Source organism: Corapipo altera, unplaced genomic scaffold (genome assembly GCF_003945725.1).
Source record: "Corapipo altera isolate COAL_440 unplaced genomic scaffold, ASM394572v1 255, whole genome shotgun sequence".
Taxonomy (NCBI): domain Eukaryota; kingdom Metazoa; phylum Chordata; class Aves; order Passeriformes; family Pipridae; genus Corapipo; species Corapipo altera.
The window spans coordinates 1850809-1865906 of record NW_020884929.1 but is presented as its reverse complement, the minus strand read 5'-3'; the positions used below and the strand labels follow the sequence as shown (position 1 = coordinate 1865906).

Here is a 15098-nt window from a genome sequence, read left to right as displayed (position 1 = left end):
GTCAAGTTTTGCTCACTCATTTGTAAGTTAATCATGCGACTCCATATTACAGTAGTTTTCAAGGAGTCACAAGAGAAACTCTTACACCATCTACAGTGACACAATTTTTCATGTATGTCACCTTTTCCCTAGGTTAGTGGAAGAAACTCCTTCATCTGATGCCTTTGAATATGGCTGTGCCATTCTTTTCCCTTTAGTGGCACAGCTGAGCACCTGGGTAGCAGCTGAGTGTCTCTTTTGCATCACTGTTGAGACAGATACAAAACCAACATGTGCTCCTTAGTAACAGACATCAGACTGAAGACATTGCCAGTGATGATTTATCAGTGGCTCCTGAGGAAACTCATGATGTAACAGAAACTTCTGATTTTGTTTATTTGGATGAGTTTTGTTTGCTTTATTATAGACTTCAAGTGAGACCAGTGTGGTGACATGGCGCTTTCATTGTGATAAGCAAATGCACAATCCCCTTTTATTCTGGCTTTTTAAACTACTCCTTCTACTGCCCTTTGAGGTTCATCTCTGTTCACTCAGCTGTGGTTACTGTAAGTAAACAACTCCAAAGCCTCCCATTCTTTCAGGATTTGTTGAAGTTTGTCTGGCAGACTAGGCCATAACTCGATCAGTGTCGTGAATTACTAGATTGTTTCTTCAAAGGATCTGGAGCTTCCTGGCTATTTGTTTGCTGAGCTGTAAGAGTATGATTGTGCTGGTTGTGAAGTATGCATTGCTGCTATAAATAGTCAGTGGATTATAGGTGAAGGCAAGAGCCAGGAATGCCTGAGTTGAGGCCCAGTGTTGCCATTGTCCCAACAGCCCTGGGCAATGCACATGTTCTCTCAATGTCATGTTTTCTTCCATTTGTGCAGCGGGATGATGATGATGTCTGTCCACCCCGTGGGGTTGAGGTCAGGAATAATTAGCTTGTATGTCTGTGGCCCTCATTAAATAGGGTTGTAGGAATACCTCCTATACCATCTTCTTTAGCTCAAGCTGTAAAGTTTTTATGGCATTTGAGTTCTGCTTCTGCTCCAGTGTATATGTGGACACGCTGATAATGGCACTGTCTGGTGTCCAGACAGTTCTCCAACTGTGCCAAAGCTTCTCTGTTGAAATTGAGGCCTTGTCAGGGAGAGGAAATAATATGGATTATATGGATTGTGTACCATTGCCCTCTGTTGGACAGCACTAGGCTTAGTTAAAACACTTGTCCTGTTTTGGGCTTGAAAAACTTGAGAGACATAAATATGATAATATTCAGTAACTAAGTTTGAAGTGTTTAGTGACAAAATGACCTTCTTTTAGCAGAAAATAAATGAAATTACCTGGCCAGATTAGTTATTGCTGCTCAATACAGGACTGCATAGGGTCTTCACACTGCTGATTGTCCGTAACATGCTGTTCCACTTAGCTTTTTAATAAAAGACGATAAATTTAACTATAATACCTTTGATTTATTTTTATTTACTGGCATAGTATGCCAGTAGGCTTAGCACTGTTGCCTACTGACTTGTCTTAGCTCTGTTTTCTTGTGCTCTCCCAGCTGTGTTTCTGTCTGTGCCATTGTGTGACAAAGGGACCAGAGTCAGGTGTTCTGGGGGTTGCACCAGTCCCTAAAACACAGAGGGAAATAGAAGCTTGGAAACCTACCCCATCCTATGGTCTGATATGATGGAATCTTTCTGCTTTACTGGTAACACACAATTTTATTTTGTTTCCTGATTTTTGCCTGTTTTTTAGTTTAACTATGCTTTTTCAGGAGGTTTATATGCTTTGTCAAAAAGTAGGATGCATCTCATGCACACTAGAGCATCCGAAAGGGAGATCATGAATAATGGCAACAATTTTAAATGGGAAAGTAATAAATATAGAAGGCACAAACAGTCAAATTATTATCTGGGGAAAAGAGTTGCAATGTACCCTTAATCCTCACTGTAGTTGTGAACTTAGTCCTGAAGCACCTTTGTGTTCTCTGCCCTCCTGTACAGTTTATGGCAGAGCATTCAAAGGAGTAGAAACTGTTACAAAGGTCACAAGGGAAAAAATAAAGCTACTGTTGCTACTCCCTGAATGCTATCCATTTGGATTGCTGCCATCCAAACCTCTGGTCATCCTGCTACTCACTCGAGGTTAAATACAGAGGAGCCACATCTAACTCCAGTAGTGTACACCCAGAACACAGTGATCTGTATCTAATTCTGCAGGGTAAATAACAGCTCACTACAATACAGGAGGAGATGAGTGGGGATCTGTTCCTTTGAGAAACCTCCACAGTGATTTTGAAAAAGCATCTACCTAAACTTCAAGATCTTTTTGGCTGCCTTAATAACAATCATCATCTCTTCACTGTCCTTGGGTGGATTATCTGGTCTGTTGTCGATCCATGTCACAAGTACAGAACTGTCCAGTCTGACCTCTACAAACCTAGATGGGTTCAGAGCCATGTGAGCCTGTGTCTGGAGTGCTGGGACTTCATTTCTCATCCCAGATCAAGCCTGGGTAGATGAGGAGCAAATTCAGGTGCAGCTCTGCAAGAACATGGTTCCAGAGCTTCTGAGGCTGGGCTGGCATTGCACAGCCAGGCAGCACAGTCCCACAGCCATTAGTCCTCTCAGAACTCACTGCACCAGGATGTGCTGTAGCACAAAAACCACCTCAGATCCAGAAACACAGCTGTGTATTCTGTTTCTTTGTTTGTCTTTTTATTTTACTATCCAGCTTAATGAGGCGTTGCTTGTACTTTAACCGTGTACTTATCCTAATGTGATCAAAATTAAAATTTCACTTCCTGTAACAGCTTCACCCTTTAAAAAAATAATTCACATGCCAAAGATTTTGCAATAGTTGTACTGAAGAAATACCTGTACAAGTAGAAAGAGAGAGAGGGACATGTATAATCACCTGCCTTCCTGCACTCTCCACTCTGTCATAAACTCTTTGATCCTCATCTATCCATATATCCTGTAGACTTAGCATGCAGCCCACCTATTTTATGCATTTATTTGGGGATGGAGTTGCTCTCTTTTTAAGAATGCCCCTCCTCATTGATTATACAGGAGGCCAAGACAGTAACTTGAGCCTCGACAGAGTCCCAGCTGAGATAACTCTCCATACGTTTGCACATAGAAAAGAGTAAGTTCCCAGCAGAAGGTGACATGAGAAAATCTGGTTGGTGCCTTATTGTTTTGTCAATCACATTTTTTATCCTACAGGCTTCACAAATCTACCAAACTGCTGACACCAGTCCAGTGCTTGTGAATTCACAACCACTTGTGATTTGTGGTGCTGCACATTTCTCTGTGAGGTGAAATCCTTGCCCTGCTAACATAAGTGGTAAATTAGCAAAGCTCCCAATGTCTTAGCTGGAATCAGGATTTTGCTCCATGTGGTCAAAGGATTTTTGTTGCCTTGTTGTCCTGTTCTTGGTGTTTCTTTGAACTACATTTTTCTGAGGGCATATGGATTCAGTAGGTAGATTTATTAGTTTCTACATTGATATTTTTAATTTTTTTTTTACCACCACATGGAAAACCTCTTGGTGTTTTAAGCTGCCATAGGAAGTAAAGAATGGTGAACTTCTGTCCACAGGCATAGTGGACAGAATAATCTTGAACTTTCACTTAAGACTTGAAATTATGTGGAGCCATAGTGGGGAATTACTTGGAAACTAGAAAAAATATCTATTTATTTCTCATCTTCTAGAAAACTGCCAGCTTAAGCTATTATTTTGAGCATGCAAGTAATTCAATAGAGAGCTTCAATTTAAGTTCTGTGTTCCAGAATACAAACTGTTTAATACGTAAGATATGGGAATTTAACTGTAAATATGAACTGTCTTGAAAACAACTAAAAATCAGAGTAGCTGATGAGTACCTGACCAAAAATGCTGCATTTATGCTTATAAGCTTTTCTGTTAAAAAAAAAATTATGAGAAATACCACAGAGTTGAGCATATGCTGACTTTATGTTGATTCTTCTTTTCCAAAAATTACTGATTTCCTGAGATTAAACTCAAGTGCATCCATTGATAACAGGAAGATTAAAACTAAGATGGCTTAGCAAATTGTTAAAAACCTTGAAAAGTGGGGATTGTTTTATAACTACCACAGTTCTGTGAGTTTGTTCATTCTGGGAAAATATACCAGTGCATCTGTTATTCTGACTCTGAGTTCGGTAAAGCTTCTTCTTTTCCGTTTTTGCCTTGGGCAAATTCTGCTTGTCTAGAGTCTGCTTAAAAATATTTGCAACACACAGCATTGTTTTTCCAGTAATTAGCATATCTTTCCTTCAGTTTCTTCATTTAGAGGGAAAAAAGAAGTCATGAACCTCTGCACTATTTAGACAAAATTGTCCTCGGGTTTTGATTTATTTTAAAGACAAAAATAGATCTAGAGGTTTATCATCAACTTCTTTTCTATATGGTCAGTATATTATAACCTTCCAGCTGTGTTTGGACTGTACCACAGCACAATACGTTCTCCTAGTTCTCCATTAACATCTATTAAGTAGCCATTACCTTTATCCAGAAAAAAAACCCACAACTTAGTGTGCACGCTCACAAACACTCCCGAGGTCATTTTGCTTTGAGTATAAAATACTTTTAGTTCTGAAAATGTGTGAACAAACACCAAACCTTTTGGAGCACGTTGAGTGCTGTTTCTGCCTCAGCAGCAACACAAAGCTTCTTTTTAAAACCCAATAATATATCCAGTGAACAATTGCAAAGCATAGATGTTCAGTTTGAGGAAAACCAGATACTGGCCTGAAAACATCCGCCCGTCTCTCTGGACTTCCAATGTTAAACTGTGAATCTGGCTTAAGCTTGCTTTTTTTATGATGCATTTAAGAACTTCCCAAAAAAAAGAATGAGAAGATAACCATGAAAAGAATAGTACTGAGTCTCTTATAACCTTGTAAATCCTTTGTAGAGCAAAGCTCTTAAAATGCTATTGTGGAGCTTTTTCAGTTCCCCAAGTTTTACATGCATCAGCGCTGGGGACAAAATCCTGCTTGCTTTACAAATGCAAAAACTGCTTTGTGATTTGTTTCCTGTCACTAGTGAAAATCTGATCTGGCTTTTCACAGATAGATTGTGTGTGCTGTCCTTATTTCCTTACCAGCTATTCACCCAAATAGCCTGAATGGTATAAACACCGGGTTTACAATTTATTCACAATATTTATTTCTTTTTTGAACAGTATGTTTCAGTTGAGAATAAACAACAAGAGAATACAGCAATGACCAAACCTACAGGAACTAAACAGAGGTTTAGGTGCATGTAAGGTAGAGAAGTAACTATAGTAAATAGATATTAGTTGCAGGTTTTATGGCTGAGATGAGAATGTTCAAACAATAAAAACTGTTCTGATCGTATTATTTAACCTGGGTAGACTGTGCTTCACTGTGTTTCCTTTCTCTGCTTAGTCAGGATGGAAATGAAATTCTACTGATTTTGATAAGTTGCCTTTTGACCTGATGCTGATTTAAGCTTCTAGAAGCTCATACCAGCACGAGGTCACTGACAGGCAAAGTCAGTGAGTCTAAAAATGGTGCAGAAAAAAAGAGATTAGGCTTTACTTGGGTTCAGATTATTTAAACAAACAGACAAGAATTTAGGGAGAACAAAATTGTGTTTCTCATCTGATGGGTCAAATCACTTTATTATATGATACAATTTACATCTCTGGCATGCAGGCTCAAGTAAAGTGTCCTTTGCAGTGAGTAAAAGTCTTTAGAAGTGAAAAGTCTTTTATAAAGATAACACAACCTTTGCTACTAGGCAGAAATGCAACGTGAGTAGATATTTGGTGTTAAAGCAAACCAAAATGAAAACAAAGTATGAACAAAGAGTTGTGAACATCATCACCTAACATAACTAAAGAAACTAAATTTTCAGTTATATTGTGTATTCAAATGCTCGGCATGTTATTAACAGAGGCACCTCTGAGGGTGAACACAAAGCCAATATCAAGAGAACTTTTTCCTCACGTTTACTGAGCAGATCTGTGCATTCCAAAACAAATGTAAGAAGTAATTGCATGAATATATTCAGAACTCACGCACAACAGTCACAACTATTTGACAGAAGGAGGCTTTGCTAGTGGAGGAATGGGGTGAAGAACAGAAAGTGAAAAATGCTGTGGGGTCCTTCATAAAACTCTGATGCATTAATATTTCATTTACTGGTCAGGGCCTGCTGCTTCCTTTGAAGTCAGCCCGTGGTCTCAGCCTGGATTTAGCCTGATTTCCTTCTAAACAAGGCTATGTGATCTGTCTGCATGCCTGTCTGTATGTCTGTCCTCCCACTGAGAACTCCAAAAATGTTTATTAGTTTCATTTCTATGGGGCAGAGGAATAGATCTCCAAGACAATCTATTGCCCACAGACTTTGTAAAAATAGACAGCTGGGTGGAGGCCAGATCCACTTACCAGTGTTGCTATTGAGGGAAATGCTGCAGTGTGAACTCATTCCCTATTAGATATGAGAGAATCCACACGGGAAAGAGAGCTGGCAAATCCTCAACAGGAGGAGAAAAAAAAATCTGTAGTAGATCATGTTAAACACCCAAGTTAATCTATGATTTAGCTACAAAAGGGGCATGAAACTCAATGTCAGGAATTCTCACATTCACAGAATTACTCAGTGATGAGTTCCTTCTTGTGAATAGAAGAAAATGATAAGGCTACCCTTTGTTTTTCTTCAGAGATTGACAGAAAGGTAGTAATTCTGTCTGAAACTCTTTGCTTACATGTTTGTTGCATATTTTGAGTGGAGAATTAAGGCTTCATCCTAGAGTATGTTTTCCCATATTGCCATGTGGTCACAGCATTAAAGCCTTTTTAATATCAGTACATATAATAACTTTTTCTTGCAATATCAAAGTTTAAAGATACTTTTGGCAAATTTTAATTGCATGTACCTTAAAACTGCAAATTGATATTTTGTGAAATAAATCTCTAAGGTGCTCTAGCAATGTAATCATGGTCTAAAGGATTACAGCTCTCATGTCTGCATTCCCTGGATCAGTTGGTTTCAGGGAGACTTCTGTTTGACTAGAGAATTACTGCTAACTTAAACTCATTAGGGGTATATTTTTCATGTAATTATTTGCTTTTATGGGTAATTCCAGCTCAACTGAACTTGGATTTTATTTTCCTTTTTCCTTCCTCACAATTTTATTTTATAATTGCTACGAGGGAAAAATCTTTGCAGATGGGAATATTTTACAATATGTTTTTTCTTACTGCATGTATGTTTTAGTTCTTTCTGATCTAATCACTTCACTCATAGTTGACAACCTTACTGAAACTAAGGATAGTTAACTGTGCTTCTGCAGTAATTTTAGTTGACTGTGCTCGACAGATCCTTGAAGAATTCCCCACAAACAAGGAGGACTGACAGCGTTTTGCAAAACTTGGAGTGTCCATTTAATGCTTTAACAACCTCTAAACTACCCAAATAAGCTTGCATACATATATTTTTAGCCACATACTTCTATTGTTTAAATAAGCTGTAAATTCAAGGTATTTATCACCAACACAAATTATTCACCATCTCTTCAGGCCCATCAAGATCATTTCAGTATAAGCAACCATCCAAATATTTGCTATTTGTACTAGACTCACACCATGACTCACATGTCAGAAGCCCTCTCTCACATACCATTTTCTGCACAGAACAGATATTGTCCTTGATAAACAACTTATCTATGTCTTCCAAACTGAGAATACAACCTAAAAGCTTTCTAAACATTGAGCTGCTTAGTTCCTACAGATACCTGCCCAGCCAGTCCCATTAGGAGGCACTGCAGCAGTAAATGCTCAGCAATTAGTGCATTTCACAGAGAAATAAAGGCTGTTCAGCCTCTTGCTTGTTCGATAGTTTATTACAAAATTCACTTGCAATCCAGTTTAAATACATTCCTCAGCTATTTTCAAGTATCATGGTGCTGACCTCAACGCACAACTCCTTCCTTCCTGGTGCTTTCAGATCCTGTGATTAATTACAGTATGTAAAGCTGCATCCAAACTGTCTTGGAATCCATCTGAAATGGGGGACTGTGGAAGGTTTCCTGTATCTACATTTTGTGGTGGTTCAGGTACCATGACCACAGATGTATTTTAGCTATTGCCACACTAAAAATATCCACTGATCTACTTTCTTAGCTCATTATAAAAACACAGTAAAGAAAACATATGGCAAATAAGCCAGTGCTCTGAAGTATTCTACTTCCATTGGAACTTTTTCAAATCTGGCTATATTTAGTACCTTGGAACTCATGTCAAACATACCTAGAAAACCTACAAGGTCCTGTAAAATACTTTTTGCCTTTAAAATGCCCTTATATTACCTTTTTTTTTTTTTCACATTAGTTCAACTGCAAGCCCTTGTGCTGTCACTTTCTACGTCCTTTCCAGATTTTTGCATCAATCACATTGATCACCCCACTTTCATCCCCTCCCCTTCACCCCAAGAAATGTGTATTTTTGCCTTTTGACAAACAGAACAATCCTAGGTGTAAAACTGAGTCTATTCTAGAGGCTGCAAGCCCTGCAGTCGTGTGAAAACTGTGCTCCAGTCAATTTTGCCTCCTCATTTCTTTAGTTCGGAGATCGTCAGGCCAGCAAGAAACCTTCCTTCTCCAGCTCAAATCTTAAGGCTTGTAGAGCTGGAAGAAGGCAAAACACACCAGGCCCTTCAGCTGCTCATGTTGGACGTCTCCATCCCCTTGGCTGTGGGTTGTAGTTTGAATCAGCTGTTGACAAGCAATAGTCAGACCTGGAATCCATGGACATAATATCAGGATCTGTTTGGGAGCGCTGGGTGCAGTAAGGATACTGCAGCTGGTAGCCAGCCTGGGAGGGGGCACTGAGGGCAGACAGGGAGCTTTTTTGGGGTGACACAACACCTGATTGCTTCCCCCCCAGCAAGGCTACACTACCACTTGGGCCTGGAGGCTCATAAGAAACCTTTTGTTTCCATTCCTCTGGTGGCTCAGGAAGCGTTTTCCTGCGGGCAGCCGATACCACGTTGGCAGCGATGGATTCCTGCATGTTTTGGGGGCCAAAAGCTTCATCCACCAGGCCAAGGGGAGATCGTGCTGCTGCTTCCCAGGGAGTCAGTCTTTTGCCAGGCTTGTCAGCTGCTGTGTCTGGCTTGCTGAAGTAATCAGGGGCGGGCTGGAATATAAGAGGAGAAGTAGGAGACATGGCTCGAGGGATGAACGAAGAAGGTCTCCCAGGAAGTGATAATGAGCGGCCACCGCTTCTTCCCTAGGAAAATAAAATGCCAGGTACAGTTACAGTTAGTAAACAGCAAGAAAGGAAGCACCTTCTCTTCACTCCCAAACTGGAACAACAGCCCCTGGAAGCTCGTGGCATCCTGGCAGTCCCTTTTTACGTCTATGGGTATTTTTAAAATCTTTAATTTACTGGAAAGACAGGAGGTATTAAAAAGGAGGCAGAGAAAGAAACAGGAACAAAGACAGAGTAAACTGGATTTTTGAGGAAAGTAAACAGGCTTTTACTGAAGAGGCACAATGACATTAGCAACTGTGCAGCTTTCCCACTACTTAGCTACTGTGCCTTGCTCTGAAAAGACCATTCTTAACGCAAAAGGAAGTCATGTTGTGACAGTTCTGTGTGTGTTTACAAGATTCTTTCTAACATTAGGCACAGCCTAATTTATTTGATAACAGGCTCTGTCTAGGACATCTGTCCAAGAACATATCTTTGGCATTCTTTTAAGAAAGGGTTTTCTTACTCAAAAATCATTAACTTATGCTTGTTTTCTCTTTAAAGGGCACAAAAATGAACAGAAACAATTAAAGACATTAATACAATCATTCACTAAATACCCTTACATGGCACCTACTTTTGGCTTCTTTAAAAGGCAATGCCCTCAGAATTTCAGTACATTCCGACCCACTTATAGGAGCAATCCATTCATATTTGACAAATCCTAATCTTCTTAGTAATGCAGCACTTTGAAACAGAAACTGTGTTCGTGAGAAGGTTCTGCTGCAGCAGGCACTTGGCAGCACACAAAGCAGGTACAGCCTTTCCCCAAGCCAGACTTGTTCTTTGTGATACACAGACAAATTGCATCGTTCCTGAAGTCTCTATACATGTGGTTCCTAAACTCATCCATTTACACTCCTTGATTCACATCCTGAGGTTTAAAGGCCTTTAATTCTGAAATCTGCTGTGAAATTCCAGGCTCTTTTGCCAGAGGCTTTGGTAGCATTTCATCCAAACAATGTTGGCCTGTGTTAATTTTTGCTAATTAGCCTCCAAAACTTAAAATACTGTGAGCATGAACTAGATACCAGAAGGTAGTGTCTAGTGTAGTGACACACAGAGTTTATACACTGAGAGTTTCAACAAGTTTCACAACTAATGCTTTATAACAGGACTATCCTTTCACCTCTTAACTCTGACCAGCTATTCCCAGCTTGCATTTCCAGAGGGGAAAATCCCTAACATTGTTAATCCTACCCCCACACACTTAGGGAAAACTTTCATGTTAGAAATTAATCTGATAACCTGAACCACAAGACATTAAGTGGTAATTAAGAAAATTAAGAAATTGAGAAGATAAGGTTGTACAGAGGGATTAAAATGTTGATCAAACAGGTCTACCTAGTTATGTCTACCTGTGTGAGCACCTATCAGGAGGGTTCAAAAACACTGTCTATGCTGAGTAGGCAGAAAAGTTCCCCTTTATTTAATGGAAATTCCAGTTCCAAGCCCTGTGAGTACTTTGTGGGGATTTCAGTGTTGTAGGGAAAAGATCCTGTTGAAAGAAGTGTTGCATAAAATATCTGGTTTTTCAAGACAGTTAGATGAAGGTACTGTTGAGTCTGTCATGTTCGAACTCCAGAGTTCATTGGGTTGTAGAAGTATCCTTTAGTCGTAACCATTATTGATAAAGCAGGAATTAATTTTCTTTGACAGAGTTTAATCAGAGCATGATGATTTATCAAGAGTATTTCATATTTTTCTGACAAAATGGGTCATTATACTGTGTTATTAAGGTAGAAGTCCTGTTTTGGTATTCCCAGACCAGTCAAATTAGCCTTTCTCACTTGGTAGTTTGTATTTAGACACAGTTCTGATAATAAGCTGGTTTTAAATTTTAAAACCCCAAAATGTGAAATTGCACATCTGTTTTCTCTAGATTTGGTAAAGTTAAGGATTAGTCTCTCCTTACACAGAGTGAGGACTGAACAGTGTGTGGTTTTAACTGACAGTTACATTTTTGGATGGTAAGAGGACCAAACCTGGGAGGGCAAACAGCATTCCAGGTGATTAACTTGGAAGGAGGCTGAAGTATATGGGAAGAACCTTGTCCATTCCATAAGGATATGAAGGAATTAGAGGAAAAGCTAAGAGAGATCCCCACTTACATACTAACTTCCAGTTCTGATGTTGCCTCTGCCTGGCTGTCTTTTGATGGAGATGAAGAGCTGACCAAAGATTTTTGAAGGAAGAAGCTACTGACAGAAGAAACTGGCTGAATTCCCTACAGTTCCCAAAGAAGAAAAGTGCTAACTGTGGTAAAGGTGGGCAGAAGAGGGTTTGGAGACTCCTGAGATCCAAGAATGTAAAAATATATTTGGCTGAAATGAGCCTCAGTCATTTTGAATTACATTCTTCCTACAATAAATAGCAGTTGTCATCATGTGCATTTCCACAAGGTCAGAGAAGGGAAAAAAATTGTATATTAATTTTATTTTTATTAAATCTAGGAAAATTAAATATCAGTTTTGGCCTGCAACTAGTCTACTAAGTTCTGGGAGTAGCTGCAACTTGAGAGAGTTCCCTTGAACCCTTTGGGTTCAGGGTAATATTTATCTGATTTTCATGTCTGTTTTACAGAAAATTATTGAATTTCTTCCTCATCCATAGAATAAATACAGGAAATGTATCAGTTATGTGCCATCATGCCTCTGATTGCTTAGATTGTTGTGGGAGTATCTGTTGTAATAAAAGCAATCCAGCAGCACCCTGCACAGCAGATTTTTGTCATTGCACAGTGACATACTTTTGCAGTAATTTATTGAGTTAAAAAATAGAATATTTCTATCTAACTCAACTTTATTCTGAAACTAGCAGATCTTCAGCTTCAGAATATAAAATATCACATGGCTTTTCATACTCTGTGGTAAATAGGTTTTAGGCACTTGTAGGAAAGCGTGATTTTGCTTAAATATAAGTGTATCTAAAATGCAGGAACTGTGAGATGATCAGTATTGCCTTGCTTTCATTCCAGTTAATTTTTATTAGTCATAGCATGTTCCTAGACTGAAAGTCTAGGTCTGAACATTTCAAGATTCAAAGCAGGTCTATATTTGGTGTTCAGCCCCTTCAAGCCAACAAACACAAACTTTGGAATTAAGGCAACTTTTAGTCGCTAGAATTCCTCATTCATTTACTGGACAGCAGCAGCCAGACATGATGATACTTTCTATTATTTTCCCTTTATATTTCATTCTTGAAGATACATCTTTTGACAAGTATGTACTAAAAAGAATGCACAAACCCCAGATCATAAGTGACACAGTAGGAAATATGAAGTGCAAAGAGAGTAATTACTCTGCCCTCTCTCTCCCTTAAGCTACGAGAAGATCATAAAAAGAAGGGTAGAGATTTTCCATTCTTCTTCCCAGGAATCAAGGGAGAAGGGAAAGAAGAGTGAAATGCTACCAGAATTATTACTTTATCACATATTGTCTTCCTGTGCTCTTGTTGTAAACCAGTTATTAGAATATTGAAGTATTACGCAGCAAAACAAACCAGGATCCTATGCAGTGATTAATTTGTTCTTTTCCATTGCCTGGATGTTTTCAGAAAGATCTTTTCTACAATATTTGTTGAAGGGAACGTGGTTCTTAGATGTCAAGAAGAGGGAAGGCCACTCAGAGCTGTCCATTGCAATCCTAGAATCCTGACAGCTGCTGACTGCCTCGGGTGTCTGTGCAAACAGATTAAACTGTAGGTTTAGGTTAATGTTGGTTTTAAAAATGCAGACTACTTATAAACTGGCCAATGAAGTGAACATTTATTGCACTGCAAGCAATCCTTGATATTTATAGGATGTGTATTAATATAAACTAAAATTCATGTAGCATTACTTCTTAAAGTAACTATTTCCATATATAAGCAAATGAATGTAAAAAGAGTACTTATAAAAGGTGTGTACTTGTATAAATCCAGTTAATAATGAGTGTAACTGTGTATGTCTGATTCAATAATATCTACATCAATAGTCCCGAAAAACAGGTTATTTGGAACTTAGAGCAGCTTCAATTTTCTTGCTAATTGTGAAAAGCTGAAAGTCAGAAGAGTGATACTTAGATTCATAAAATAGAGCAAATTTTAAAGGCAGGAGTCAGAAAGATACTTTTCCTTTTACAGAACAAACAGGAATGGAAAATACCACTTAGTGAAATGATTTCACAGCAACTGTTTTATTGCCTCAGGTGGCACAGCTCCTCAGTGAGTGAAGACTGTGTGTGTTTACATGCTGAAGGTGCCTTTTTGCCAGTTAAGGAGACAAAAGTTGGTTGGACTCTGCATAGCCCAGTGAAACTCTCTCCAACACAGACTCCCCACTGATTAAGTCACTTGAAAAAACTGGACCTCGATGTCTAAGTCATTAAAGCAGTTTTATTTTTGTCTTTTCATTATAGTCCTAGTCCTTAATCCCATATCAAAGCATGGTCAAATCTGAGCTAACAATAGAGGCTGAACTAATGTTTACACAGAAAGGGGACAAAGGAGGAGGAAGTAGGTGAAACAATTGTTTTATCTCAAAAAATGACTCCGCCTTTATAAAATGTTCAGAGTGATGCATTTCTCCTTTGGGCTTGTAAAAGTTACTGCAGTTAGAGACCAAACCACTGAGAAAAGGGTAGGACTAAATAAGTAATACTCAATTTTTATGCCTTTTAATTCTTTCCTTCTTCTCCTTCTTTTTAAACATCAAATAGGCACTTAAGATTTTTTAAACTGAACTGAGTATAGAAGGGGACATATTGCTAATCTTATTACAGCTTTTTTCATCCCAAACCATTTACAATTTAAACTTCATTAATGAAAAAATAACTTCTCTCTGAAAGGCTGCCAGCTCTGCAGTAAATGATACAGCTGTTTTACAATAGATATACCAAAAGTACTGAAATAAAGTGGAAAAATCATATTTATTTGAAACTCTGGAAATAATTTATAGTAGACTGAAATGGGAATGCAGCATTTTGGCTAATAGGGATGCTAGTGGCTGGAGAGGCAGGGAATCATCAGAATCACATAGTTCATGCGTGATCCTGACTTCCTCCAAGCTGTTTTATCAGAGCTTGCTTCCGAAAATTTATAGAGAATTTTAGGACTGGAACCTAATTTATTCAGAATTCAGATTGTTTATAAATGTGGCATTATTTCAGGTGAGAATAATCTTATTTTCCTCATTCATACACAACCCAATGAAACAGTTTCTGTCAACCATTTCACACAAGCTTTGTGGCAAATTTTTCTTTTGACCATAAAGTTTTTTTCAATTGCCAAGTAATGGTAGAAGAAGAAAGTAAACTATTAGACTTAGGCCTTCACCACTGAAAAATGGGGTTATAAACCATAAGATTATTGATAACCTGTGATAAATTATTCAGTTTGCTCACTTTGCACCTGTGTAAATGAAAGAAAATCAGTACTTTTCATTACCATTTAATCTTTATCCATATGCAATTGTCAAAATACAGTACTTTTATACCTATAGAAAGCAAATAGCTGAAACTTTTTCTCCATAGGCATCTTAGATTTCCTTGGAATAGGAAATTTATTTGTGGTAAGTTTATTTGTGGTAAGGAAGAATATTTGCTGCCACCTTCTGGGTTTTATATTGCACAGCTACGAGTGCAAAGTTGGTCCTATTTTCTGACCTTGCTCCCTTGACAAGTGGGACCATTGTATGCTTTAGAACTGGTTTGAACCTGATCCTTGTCTCTGAAGTGGATCTGCCACATCTGGTGCTGCTTCAGGGCTTCATTTAGGAAGCACTGGGATTCTCTGGCAAGGGAGTATCTGGTGCAAAAAGTACT

General features: G+C 38.5%; 1 protein-coding gene and 1 long non-coding RNA gene across 2 annotated transcripts in view; one reads left to right on the top strand and one right to left on the bottom strand.

The window, feature by feature from the left end:
• The window catches only part of LOC113954551, a 91264-nt gene that overhangs the window by 17364 nt on the left and 58802 nt on the right, over positions 1 to 15098 (top strand). The window lies entirely within an intron of this gene.
• Positions 5647 to 15098, bottom strand: part of SYNPO2 (synaptopodin 2) — a 77217-nt gene continuing 67765 nt past the window's right edge. Inside the window, exon 5 of the mRNA XM_027659030.1 lies at positions 5647 to 9273. Coding sequence (XP_027514831.1) covers positions 8707 to 9273 — 567 coding nt within the window. The 3' untranslated portion in view covers positions 5647 to 8706. The remainder of the gene's footprint in view (positions 9274 to 15098) is intronic.